Below are 14006 nucleotides of genomic sequence, written 5' to 3' on the forward strand. Positions count from 1 at the left end.
ACAAGGCAAATGAGAAGAAGGAGTAAGAGAAGAAGACAGGAGGATGAGAAAGAAGAGGCGGAGAATGAGGAGGCGGAGGAGTATGAGAAGTAGGACGAAGAGGAGGAGGAGACTGAAAAGGAGAGGAGGAGGACAACAGAAGTAGCAGGCGCATGGAACTTAACTATCCTATCTTTAGCCAATCACTTCCCTAATTTAGTATTCGAATTTAATGACTCAAAACAAAGTATAAGGGATGTACTAACCGACACTGCGCCGGCTGACCGAGTTGCGACTGCCATAGTGATCGTAGGGCGCGCCGTAGGGCGAGTACTGACTGCCGTAGGGATCCTCCTCTGGCCCAATGTTGGCCGGGTCGTCATACTCGGGCGAGAATGTGGAGCCGGGTCCGCCGCCTACTCGCGAGTACCGACCATTGGCACGAGGCTGGACAATAAAAGGTCCTATAAAACGGTGATCTGCTTCAGTCCGTTTATGATGGTTCTTTTTGAAGACTATATCACCAACATTAATCTTTTCATCCACTTGTTCGGTTTCCAAATTATGCCATGCGATTCTATTTTTCTTCTCTTTACACATCTTTTCCCAAATTGTTTTGTGCATCTCATGCTGATGAATTAATTCCAGAGGCGTAAGGCCTGTTGATGAATGAATGCTATTGTTGTAAGCAAATATTGCCCTCGCCATTCATGACGTCACATCCAATTATGATGTCATACTTTTTATTATTAATTTCTGCCACATGCTCTCTCATAATTTCGTGTATCCCTACTAATCCAAATAGATCTACTAACTTACTTAATCAAATAGATCAAATAGTTTACTAACTTGTATGTTGTTCGCACTATAGTCATGAAAAATGTGAGTCTATAGTCATTCTATAGTTATCCTTGATGAATATTCATTTATTACAATATTACATACGATAATGCAGATGATGTAAGTGATCTAACATCTTACGAGCAAAGCTAAACCATTTCACTGACCATAGACTGGGATCCACTGCGATGATGCACATGTCCGTTGGCTGGTGGCATTCCGTTGGGTCCGAGGGTGCCGCTATGTCCGTTCTGGTGCGGGAACGTCTGGAACTGAACAGCCTTGGAGGGATCCATCTCCTCGCGGAAGCCCAGCAGGTGGAATGTGGCATAGGGGCAGATCTCATCCTCCATACCTCCACAAAAACACAACAACACGTGTATAGTAAACTGGCTTCAACATTCTCTTTTTTCTTTAGGGCTACTTTCAATATAGAAAATCTGGTGTGGCGCACTCACACAACTTTCCTTACCGTTATGGAAATTTATCACCTGACGCTAGGGTTCACGCGCATCTCAAGTCTACTATTCAAAGAACTAAGCCAGTTGATGACAGGACAATAACGCTGGAGACACACGAAGTCTGCTATCTCTTCATAGTGGATGATTTAATGGAATCAACAATTGCCAACAGTTTGCAATTGAAATAATAACATTTTCTCGAATTTCGAGCTTATTTTGAATTTGAGGTGTAAATGTTACTGAACATTAATTGTAGAGATTTTCATGCTCAATCTTTTCCACTTGGATTTTTTTGTTCAAATTGTATCTGAAGCCTGATAATTGGGAATCTAAAATCAAATTTTGCAAAGATGGGGCGGAGCTCCTGGAATTTTCCCAGATATGGGACTTGTTGAATTCATGATGACTAGTATTGCAAAACGTTTAGGATATAGTGACAAAATGCCTCAAATACTTTACTTTGTTGAGACGATGGTAACAAACAACTCATTATTTCAATTCTATATGGAAATTTCAGACTTGATTTTTGCGATATGTAAATGAATTCATGATGACAAGTATAGCAAACAGTTCAGGATATAGTAGCAAAATGGATAATTCGGGAATGGAATTAATAGTAACAGCCAAGACTGTTTTTTCAATCCCAATCATTTGGGGCCGGTTACCGAGCTCGGGATTTAGCTAAGTCCTAGACTTTAAACAGCTGGAGTCAGAAAATTGGTTTTCCAAAACGGGGCGTAGTCGCAGTCATTGTCATAGTCACGTACAAATTAAATTTCAAAAAACTAGAAAATTGAACACAAAATAAAATAAAGAGAAAATAGTGTAAAGATTCAGCTATTTTGAATTATTTAGGAATGTCTAATTTCGTCAAGGAAAAACGTTTCAAATTATAAAAATTAGAAAATAAAAACTACGACTACTGTTATAAAAGCTGCGACTACGCCCCGTTTTGGAAAGCCAATTTTCTGACTCCAGCTGTTTAAAGTCTAGGACTTAGCTAAATCCCGAGCTCGGTAACCGGCCCTTAATGTTGATTATGTAACTATGTTATTGACAATATCAAAATAAATTATTCAAATTTCCAGTTATCCAGTTGTCAATTCTAATAACTTTATATCTGTCAAGTAAACATCTAGAAACAAATACATGCAATCAAATATTATATTTTCAAGATTAAAAATATCGCAAGTTTAGGGAGATGATCCATGCTATTAGCAACCTATGCATGCTAGTTGACTTTGGGGAGAAAATTATATCAATACAGTTCTATTAAATTAGCATAAAAATTATTAATATTTAAAAAAAATTGTTTAAATAGGAGCTCATGAATTATTCAGGATTATTAAGCAAACTACTGATTTGTGAAACATGCTAGTAGAGACGAGAAAAAGAACACAACATCAATATTGACGGAGAATCATACAATATTTTTAGCTTACCTGGCTTACTGATGGTATTCAAGTTTACAATGTATTAGATATATGATATTATTCTATGAATTTTTTCACGATTTAAGTATATTTTAGGCCGGCCATGATAGCCGAGACGACTAAGGCTGGGCGTCAAGACAAGACTAGTCACGTTTAGTCACAATACTTCACATAGTTGCTTATGAAGACATGTCTAATTGCAATGACTTATCAGTGTGAGTTGCGTTATAACTAACAATGTGAAGTATTGTGACTAATCTTGTCTGATCATGTCTTGTCTTGACTAATGGTGTGCGCCTAGCCTAAAGCGTTGCATTCTTCAGTCTTCTAGCGCTAACTAGTCGTGAGTTCGAATCCCGCTGTAGACATGGACGTTTGATCATGTGGGCAAAAGCTAATCAGGGCATCATCCGCAATAAAAAACTATATATTTAATAATAAATTAAGGATGATGTTCATACTATTGTTTTATTTTGAAGGTCTTTTGCAAAATATTTTTTTTTACATATTGTTGAAGGATGCGTATGATTAGAATTACATATGTTTAGAAATCTTCGAGTGCAGCATTTATTTTATTTTTATTCTTTATTCATTTTTTCCCTCTCTTAGTATTGGGGCGCTACTCCTACTGGCGGACAAGTTCTCACTTATGTCAGTAGATTTCCACCAAGCTTATGCTATTTGAAGTGTTGAATAATAATCCTCAATCCATTCAGTTTGATTGTGTATTATAGCTCTTACTAGTTAGGAATAGAAGTATTGATGCTATTATGTTTCAATTTATTATTTTTTAGTAAGGAATGTAATTTATTTGAATTGATTGTGGTGAATTGCATTTTTTTGTGTTTTATAGTTAAATGTTTGTACCTACTTTGTGGAAATAAATTTGAATTTGAATTTGAATTTTTGCTGTGAAATAATTTATGAGATTTTTTTCAATTGACAAGTTTCAAATTGAAATTGAACATTTTCAAATACCTAGTTGTTATATAGTGAGGTCCACGTTATAATGACAGTATTTGATCAACTTTGGTTTTGCTGTCCTTATCTATCATTCGACAAAGTCGGTGGTACTATCCCTTTCTAGGTCCACAACGATGCCAATTATGTTTTTGACAGTGTAGAAATATGATTAATTAATGCAGAGAATCGGCATCGCTATTCTTCTATCTTTATCCACTGCCATTATAATGTGGACCTCACTATAGTTGCTGATAATTAGTAGTTGAAACACGGGAGTGACCCAAGAAAAATATCTTGCCCCGGCCAGGATTTGAACCCGGGCCTCTGGATCATGAAGCCAGCATCTAATCCTGGACAAATTTCACAACGTTTCTATAGTGAGGTCCACGTTATAATGGTAGTGAAGAAAGATAGAAGAGCAAAGTTGCCGATCCTCTGTCTTGTCAATGCCTTCCATAGACGATAGCTGATACAGGTTTATTGATGTAATGTTAACTGTTCACTCTAGTTTAAAACAATCAATTATATTTTATTAAGCAAGAAATTATATTTTTCAATACTTTCATAATTAATTTTCATAACTAAGATTAAATATTTTGTTAATTATTAATTCAAGCAAGAAATTATATTTTTCAATACTTTCATAATTAATTTTCATAACTAAGATGAAATATTTTGTTAATTATTAATTCTACATTGTTGCCAATTCTCAAAGTTGCCGATCCTCTGTCTTGTCAATGCCTTCTATAGACGATAGCTGATACAGATTTATTGATGTAATGTAAACTGTTCACTCTAGTTTAAAATAATCAATTATATTTTATTAAGCAAGAAATTATATTTTTCAATACTTTCATAATTAATTTTCATAACTAAGATTAAATATTTTGTTAATTATTAATTCAAGCAAGAAATTATATTTTTCAATACTTTCATAATTAATTTTCATAACTAAGATGAAATATTTTGTTAATTATTAATTCTACATTGTTAAAATACGATTTGGCAACAGAGCAAAGCGAGAAAGAGATATAGCGCTATAGAAAGATATATAGATATAGAGATTCAAGTATGTTCCTTTTTGAATTTCGCGTCGACGTATACATACGGTTTTTTGACATTTTGCATTTTAAGGATAATATGAAAGGAAGAAGGAGCCTCCTTCATACGCCAATATTAGAGTAAAAATCAGACTATAGAATTATTCATCATAAATCAGCTGCCTAGTGAACTATAAAGGTGCGTACGGATTTACGCGCCGCGAACATGAGCAATTCACTTTTAATCAGGTGATGCCAAGCTTTTTATATCTGTATCTTACCGTTTCAGTAAAAATACAGATATAATCAGCTGATTAAAAGTGAATTGCTCATGTTCGCGGCGCGTATATCTGTACGCACCTTTATACTACCCGTTCAAAAACATCGAACGTCTTGAAAATGTATCTTTCCATGAACGTTGTAGACAGTTGCAGCCAGACCTGATAACAGCGCTCACACTCACATTCCGGGACGACAAGTCACGGTACGATAGGACAGAAAGCTCTATGTTTATTTAGGATTTTTTCTAAACATTTTTAATTGATAAATTATTTATTAATTTTTGAGAAAACATAACAACAGGTCAATGTAACTCACTGAGCGCGAGGTCTACTGTTCACATAACTACTATTAGACATGGATAGCAATACCAATGCTAATCAAACACTGCCATTATAACGTGGACCTCATTTTAGTGTAAAAAATTTGACTTCTTATATGAATCTCACATCCTTATACTCAGAGTTTAGTTGCCTACCGTTACTTGTTATTCGACTCTAAATATCAAACTACAAACCCACACCAACACTCCCATTCCAGGTTAGTAACGCCGTAAGCACCAGTTACCAATATCAGTTACCAGTTACCAATAACGGTGAACCGCTAGTTACCTGATCGATGGTACATAGTCTCATCACTGCCGCCATGACAGGGAGGCGGTGGCAACCGACCCCTGGGGGCAGTGCCGCCTCCATTCAGCTCCTCGTACATGTGCCGGTGGCGGGGATCCCACGTGGTGTGACCGCCCCCGCGGTAAGAGCCGCCTCCGCGACCTATATGATCATGATGCACGCCGATACAGGGTGGATACATACACACCGCACATCGCTCTACAGACAGAATGGTGTCCGATAAACCAAACAAAACAAAACGAAAACAAACAAAAAATAAAACGAAAATAAAATAAAAGTAAAGAGTAGAAATAAAAATATAGAACTGAAATGAGAATATAGAGCGGAAATGATTATATAGAACATGGATGGAAATAAAGAGAAAAAAAACTAAAATAAGAATGAAAATATAGAACTAACATAAAAATTTAATAAAAGTACATGGCGGAAATAACAATATAGAGAAAGAATAAAAAGTCAAGATGAAAATGAATATAAAGACTAGAAAAATGGATAGAAATGAAAATATAGAGCATAAAAACTAAAATAAGAATGAAAATATATAACTGAAATGAAATATGAAGTGGAAATTCAATAAAAGTATATGGCGGAAATAACAATATAGAGAGAGAATAAAAATTTCAGATGAAAAATAAATAGAAATACTAAACAAAATAACTAAATAAAAATATGAAGTGAAAGTGAAAATATAGAGCGAGAATAGAAGTATTTAGCGGTTATTAGAATATAAAGAAAAATAAAATGAGTACAAAGATAGATTAATAATATGTAAGAAAATCACATAGAAGGAAATAAGAAGAAAATAAGATTAGAAATAATAGGATAGTGAAATATAGAACAAAAATGAAATAAGCCAGAAGATGAAATAAAACTAGAAAGCAGAAGAAAAGAGTAAACTAAAATGAAAAGAGCATGAACTCTGCCTCAAGATTTTCAAGTCTTGCTTTTACAAGATTTTGTTAATATGACATTTATTTTAAACAAAACAGTGATTCATGGTACAAAATTTGGTATTTATCTTGATTTGTTTCATCTTTCTTTTTAATTTGTTCAGTTTATATGATAATGTGAACTATCTGAGCCTATCGAAAGTATTTCATTCTCTAATATAAGTATTTTATTTTGTCCACTGTCAACTGTGTCCACTGGATAACTGTTCACTGTTTCATTCATTCCTGGAACTATTAAGTTCTGAGATGATACCCACCAGAGCCCTTGGTTTGTACTTGGAACGTGGGTGGTTGGTGATATTTGTATATTTTATTCTTCCGTTTACAAAAGTGAATCCATATAAGATATTTCTTTTAAAGTTTACAATATATTGGATATGTTAAAAGAAACCGTTCAAATCAAATTTGAATCTAATGGAGAATCTGAAGCTTCGCATCGTTTTCAAATCAGAAATGAATCAGGATTTAATTACCTGATGATCGATTGGAAACATGATTTTCAATTAATTATTGATTCAGGCAGAGTTCACAAAATTGAAACAAAAACATAAATTAATAAATTGAAACAAAACAAAACCCCGATCGTAAAAAAACTGTTAGGCTATGTTAAGTAGTAAAACTTGAAATAAAACTGGATAAGTGCTTCAACACCTAGTAGGGACTTGTTATATAAAAGGATTTCAACTCTTTCAAACTCAATGTAGTCTGGAGTTTTTTAAACATTTGCATGCCAAAATCAAACTGTTTTATAGAAAAAAATTAAATACGATTGTGAAAAACTGTAATGATGAGTAGTAAAACTTGTAAATAAAACTGTAGTGCTTTAATAGTAGAGCCTTGTTATAATGAAGCGTTGCAACTATTTCAAACTCAATCTAGTCTGGAGTTTTTTTAACATTTGCATGCCAAAATCAAACTGTTTCATAGATAAATTTAAATGAAGAATAAAAAAAAATGGATGATGAGTTAACTTAAGAATAAATTAAACTGTGAGATGAAAAATAAAAATAAAATGACGTTTCAGATTCACTCACTCTCTCTCACCCATTAAGCAAGGAAAGGGTAAGGGAAGTGCTAGGATGCAAGCCTATTTACAGTGTTAGAATATTTACCCCAGTATTGCACCATTCTGCCAGAGTAGGTCCATGTTTATCAAACAACAACTAAATTACAAGCTAAGCTAAACAGTAATCGTAATCGGTTTATAACAATATATATTGAAAAAATTATGCAAAATGTTTCAAGACAAAATATATAAAAAATAATGTATACAATTCAGTTTTAACAACTGAATTTGATCAACTGATTTTAATTGAATTTGATTCGTAATCAAATAATGCATGACAGCTATGAAGTACATGATTTTGCAGTTTCATGCTTGAGATGATTTGTATGAAACAACTGATCAGGTTTTAAAATAAAATTGATACTACTAGGAGTGAAGAATGATTCAAATGTAGTCTGAGTGATATTTAAATAAATCTACTAAGATCCTTAGTTTTTACTTATATAAAATATATTCTTTCAAGTATTTACTTAATTATAGTAATTATTTTTTATAATTATATAATTATTTATAATTATATATTAATTAATTATTTTTATTAAAAAAATAGAACTTTTGTTAATGTTGGAAACATTAATCTGGTCTTTTTTTCAGAAACATTAATCAGTTCTTTGATCTAACATATAGACTACAAGGTATATTTTATTGCAAATTTGAATAAGCATCTTCAGTGTGTGTTTATTCATTCTGCTTTATTTGAATCTTGAATCAGATGGATTGGAAAGTATCCAAACTTGATCTTGAATTACTAATAACTGAATTAACATAATATCCCGAATAGTTTATATAACTTGATATATATCAAGTCTTGATTGTTTGATAATGAGACAAATGATTTTATCCTGCCTAGTTCTTCATTTTTGTAGCCTAGCGATTTTGGAAACATTATTAGTTTCAGAAACAGTGATATCATGATTTCCTCTGGTTTTCATCAGAGAGAATAATTCCGAAAATGAAGAGGATTAATGGAATCTAACTAAATCAAATCAAATAGATTTTTGTTTACAAAAACATAATACAAATTTATAAAATTCATTCAAACATTTAGCAGTGAATACTCTCCACAAAGACTTGAGTCTGTGAGTGGAAAGTGAGTTCTTTCAAGTTGATTGAGATTATGTTCTCATGTTTTGTACATATTATAATTTGAACTATTGTAATTGAATTTATCAACCAGGATAAAAACATATTTTTTTAGAATCACTCATCATTCCATGAAGTGGAGAAGAGAGGATACAGATGGTGACAGGTTGAAGAGGAGCGATGGTGGGGAGACCGAGGAAGATGGAGAGGCTTTGTTCACACCCAAAAGACCAAGGAAGATGGAGAGGCATTGTTCACACCAAAAAGACCAAGGAAGATGGAGAGGCTTTGTTCACATCCAGACCCGGCACTAGCTGGAACTGGACACGGATATAATATGTATGTACTCATAATTCCACTCTTTCTACCCTCACTGTGGGAACCTCCTAATTTCTAACCACAAAATAAATTTAATTTCTTTCAACTCACACCTACATTTGAATCACTCCCCACAAACATACACAAATAAACAATAATATAAATAAAGGGGGGTAGTAAGCGATGCAGACGTATGATGAAGATGGTGATATGATTGTAAAGCGACATCGACTAATAATTTATGTGACATCCAAGCTGCAACCAGGTTCACCAAAACCGACAGCGAGCGGCGCGGTCTTGACCTTGGGTCGTGACCTTGACCGTCTCGCTGCGGCTGTCTGCTCGTCACTTACTTATTGCTGTACCTCGCTTAATCCGGTCGCAAGTGTTGTAGTTGGATCCGGGCACTGGGGGCAGCTTCCGGTTGGGCGGGGCAATATAGCCCAGCTCATCCCGCAAATCCGGACGACGCTTGTCAATCGTGTTGCTTCCCACCATTGATTGGTTGTAAACGATGTCATCTGCGAATAGAAAGTTGTTCCATTATCAAAAAATGAATGCCATAAAATACTTCACTCACATGGGCTACTTTTTAACAAATTAATAAAAACAATATAAAAATCTTGTAGAACCCTTTATTTTTTAACTTAAAAATCTTGAAACTTGAAAATGACCTAAGTTAGGGTCGAAACTAGTTGTTGAACTATTTTAAAGTTTTTAAAAAATAAAGGGTTCTACAAGATTTTTATATTGTTTTTATTAATTTATGAATGCCATATTATATCTGGGAGCAAAACTGTGATAAATTTATTATTGTCTAATTTTCATCTTCCAAGACTTTGATTGCAATATAAGATTTTGTATTTTTAATCATTTCGAAAGATAAACAAGTATTAACAACAAAGCCTATTGCGATAATTGATTTTGTTCAATGGTAATAAAAAAAATAAAATACTGTTAATATTTTATAATTGTTATTAACATTAATCAAAATCAATTGCAATAGGCTGTTGATTTTGTTCAATGGTAATAAAAATTATAAAATACTATTAATATTCTTTTTGGTTTATCCACTGCCTTCTAAAACAATTATACCCATACATTTTGTGACTGATTGATGAGCATTGTGAAGTTTATACAATAAACATCCCAAATATTCAATTTTTAATACCGTACGGTAAGTTAAGTATTAGTTATTTGTGCATCTAGGGACTAAAGTGCAACTTTTTCTCCCTGAGGGAAACTGTTGTCGCCCGATGGCGTAGCCGAGGGCGACAATTTCCCTGAGGGAGAATAAGTACTTTAGTCCCGTGATGCACACAACATTTTTCCTCCACCTACACCAATACCTATAAGTTTCATCAACATCGCTGGAACTGGATTGAAACTGGTGCGTAGCAGCCACTGGCATAGGCCTAGTTGAAGTTTCATCAACATCGCTGGAACTGGATTGAAGCTGGTGTGTTGTGGCCACTGGCATAGGCCCAGATGAAGTGTGATTTAAATCAATGTTGCTTGTTGTTTGGTTCAAAATCCTGTTTGCTGTTTGTATTTTATTTCCAATTGATTCTTCAATATAGCCTTCGGCGACAGTAGTACTCTTCCATCCGCCATGTCTTTTAAGCTGGGTCATTGTTCCTCCAGCATTAACCAGCAAAGTAGCTGAAGTCCGCCTTAGAGCGTGTCCAGTATACAAGTTAGGATTAGGAAGTTGTAAGTATTGTGCAATACTCATGGGTATTTTTCCCAGGGAATTTTTCCCCATGGCTTGATTGTAGCATCTCCATTTTTAAAACTTAAAAATAGCCGGGGTGATTTTGTTGTCAATGGTAATAAAAATGATAAAATACTGTTAATATTTTATAATTGTTATTAACATTAAACAAAATCAATTGCAATAGGCTGTTGATTTTGTTCAATGGTAATAAAAATTATAAAATACTATTAATATTCTTTTTGGTTTATCCACTGCCTTCTAAAACAATTATACCCATACATTTTGTGACTGATTGATGAGCATTGTGAAGTTTATACAATTAACATCCCCGATATTCAATTTTTAATACCGTACGGTAAGTTAAGTATAATATTATTATTATTACTTTTACTGTTCAATTGATTGGCAACTACTTAACTCCATATTGTTTGAAACAATTTTTTCCACTCATAAACATACAAAATATACCAACAAATCTAATTCACTGTTTTCAACCAACAATTCACTGTTTTTGAACTAAATATAAATGAGTTCCATTGATCACACTTGGATTGACCGTTTCCAAAAATTTCGACTGCTCAAGTATCCCACAAAGAAAAACCAAAATCCAAATAAACTAAATAATCTAACAATTATTTTTAATTGCCAACATTTGTCAATTCAGCATTCTTTATACATTTATTCATTCTTTATTCATTCATACAATAAGTACATCATCAAAGTGATAGGGAGAGAAAAAATAAGATAACCTTGTACTATTTATCTTCCAAATTTAGAGAGGGTTACACATAATCCAAAATAGGTTAAGTATTGTAGTTCTTCACTTCACAAAATGTTCACTAAGTAGATTTTCAAATTTAGATGCTTCAAACCAAAAATAGAACAGATATTTCACATTGTTATCACTTAAATAGAAAAAATTCATAAAGATTTAATTTTGAAAAAGGACCGAAAAAAGCATGGTTGGAGCAATAGTATCTTGAGTCGTATTTGTCTCATTACTCATTGAACTTTCCTGATTCATCTACAGATTGAAACAAAATTTAAAGTCTTGAGCATGCCGACGTGGAATGAGTGTGGCAAGCGAGAAAGAAACGATTTTTATGTCAAAATCTGCTTTAAATCACATCTGTTTTTGAACTATAGTATATGATAGTTTTTCAACTACTTCCATTGATCACACTTGAATTGATCCAATAATTTTCACTGTTCAAGTATCCTACAAAGAAAATCCAAAATCCGAATGAACTAAAATTTATAGCCGACAGTGTCGGTGTTTTCAAGGAGAAATTGGTGAATTGGTGAAATTCAATAGTGAATTTAATGGTTTAATTGTGAAACTGAGCAGCGTTACCTCTGAGCCTGGTCTGTTCAGGTCCCCGACCTCGCCTAGCCAGCGCCACACAGATGACAATGATACCAACCAAAATCACAACCACAGTTGCCGCCACTGGAACGATCAGGTTCAAGTCGACCCAGTACGGAATCCACGGAAAGAACTGGTGCATAGTGGGCAGGTCGCCGTTTCTAGTAGGCGGGGCAATAGTTCCTGAAATAAATTTCGAGAAAATCTTGATTTCTGTGTTTACCTTTGTGTTGGTTAGCCTTGCTGCGCACGAAGCAGACCGCGATGAAGGCAAATATGATAACCAAGATGGCGGAAGCGACAGGAACGACTAGGTTGAGATTGGTGAGGAGATGGCGAATGGGGGAGTCAGGACCCAGAGCTCCGCCCCCTGATTCCGGCAACTCACGCGCAGGCGCAATAGTACCTGCAACACCATACAACACTCGTCAGGTCTGACTCCCCCGGGTGAGGTTAGGTTGGGTGAAGACAGTAGGGGTGTGGATTGGTAATGAAGATGAAAAATATAATTGATGCAATAATGAGAAGTATTGATATTTGAAAAATGTATGCAAAAATGTAATTTGATTATTATAAAAAATATAACTGATTATTAAATAAACATACTAAGAGATTGTCAAAAGCCACAGTAAAAAATCTGTTGTTTATGACAATTTCTTAGTATTTTTATTCAATATGAATAATTACCACGTTATCAATTTCTCAACTACACAAAAAATATAACTAATTGTTACGGTACTGTAATTAAATCCGTTTCATTACCGACACACAAGCCTAGAACTCAAGTGAGCATCATCCTTAGAAATAGTACATAACAAGATGTACAAATAGAAAACTTTAATTGCTTTGAATTAATCATTATTAACAAGAAATTAAATATGCCTCTACAAGATATTATAAATGAAGATATGGTACAGGGTACATGCTGATTTAAATTATTTTCTCATATAAAGGCTAAAAAGTTTCTAAAAATTGATATGATTTCATGTGTCTTCTGGTTGTTATTCAATTACTGCATTGATCAATAAAATAATATTGATTTTCAATAATAATATATGACTGTTAGCAGTACCGGTTACCGAACAATAAATATTCTGGTTAAGAACAGTATCTGAAAAGTAACTAGATCATTTGAAAAATAATCAAAGATCAATTTATAAGCAATTCTAAATGATATTTGCCAGCTGCAAAAATATTGAACTGAAATAAGCCTTCTAACTACTGTAAATGACAACAATTTTCAAGTCATATGAAAGATTTGTATGTTGAATAAATGAATTTATTTATTGCTTCATACAGTGTATGATTACAAAGTTTTTGAAAATGTTACACAAAAATGAACAGAGATAGTTTTTCACACAACAAAACTAATATAGAGTAGATTTGTATGTTGTGTATGTGTGTTAATTTAATATATTCACTTGAAGAATCTTGGAACTGACCTCCAGTAATGGTGAGGGTGGCAAACTCGTATTCGGCAACGGCAAAGCCAGCATTGTTGTGGGCGGTGACTCGCAGATGATACCAGGTGGCTGGGTCCAGATCAAGCACTACAAAGTTGCCACCAGGCTTCACGTTGTTCGACACTTGGTTCCAGTCGATCTGAGACCTAGCACAAGAGAAAAATAACATAAATTAAGCTAAAATAACAACGAAAAATTGGCAAATTTCGATAATCGGTTTCAGTTGAACTAAGGCCTAACACAAGAAAAGTGATAAACAACAATATAAGGTAAAGTATCAACTAGAAATTAAGATTTTTTAAATAATTGGCTCTATACTTTGAATTCAAATAATTAAATTTAACTATTTTTGCAATTTCCTACAACAAAGACCTTACAAAGATCAACAATTAATGCAATAGAGCCTTGGATATAAT

At 33.7% G+C, this 14006-nt stretch overlaps 1 protein-coding gene across 44 annotated transcripts in view; it reads right to left on the bottom strand.

The window, feature by feature from the left end:
• The window catches only part of LOC111045692 (Down syndrome cell adhesion molecule-like protein Dscam2), a 460637-nt gene that overhangs the window by 18768 nt on the left and 427863 nt on the right, over nucleotides 1-14006 (bottom strand). For 40 of the 44 annotated variants that reach the window (XM_039427609.1, XM_039427616.1, XM_039427618.1 and 37 more), the window contains 6 exons: nucleotides 13570-13736; nucleotides 12116-12310; nucleotides 9398-9565; nucleotides 5607-5825; nucleotides 987-1174; nucleotides 246-426 (listed from right to left, as the gene is read on the bottom strand). In XM_039427609.1, the coding sequence (XP_039283543.1) occupies nucleotides 246-426; nucleotides 987-1174; nucleotides 5607-5825; nucleotides 9398-9565; nucleotides 12116-12310; nucleotides 13570-13736 (1118 nt within the window). Of the gene's footprint in view, nucleotides 1-245; nucleotides 427-986; nucleotides 1175-5606; nucleotides 5826-9397; nucleotides 9566-12115; nucleotides 12311-12350; nucleotides 12534-13569; nucleotides 13737-14006 lie in introns of all 44 variants that reach the window. The other 4 variants (XM_039427641.1, XM_039427643.1, XM_039427645.1 and 1 more) reach the window with 1 other exon arrangement.

Source organism: Nilaparvata lugens, chromosome 5 (genome assembly GCF_014356525.2).
Source record: "Nilaparvata lugens isolate BPH chromosome 5, ASM1435652v1, whole genome shotgun sequence".
NCBI classification, from domain to species: Eukaryota; Metazoa; Arthropoda; class Insecta; order Hemiptera; family Delphacidae; genus Nilaparvata; species Nilaparvata lugens.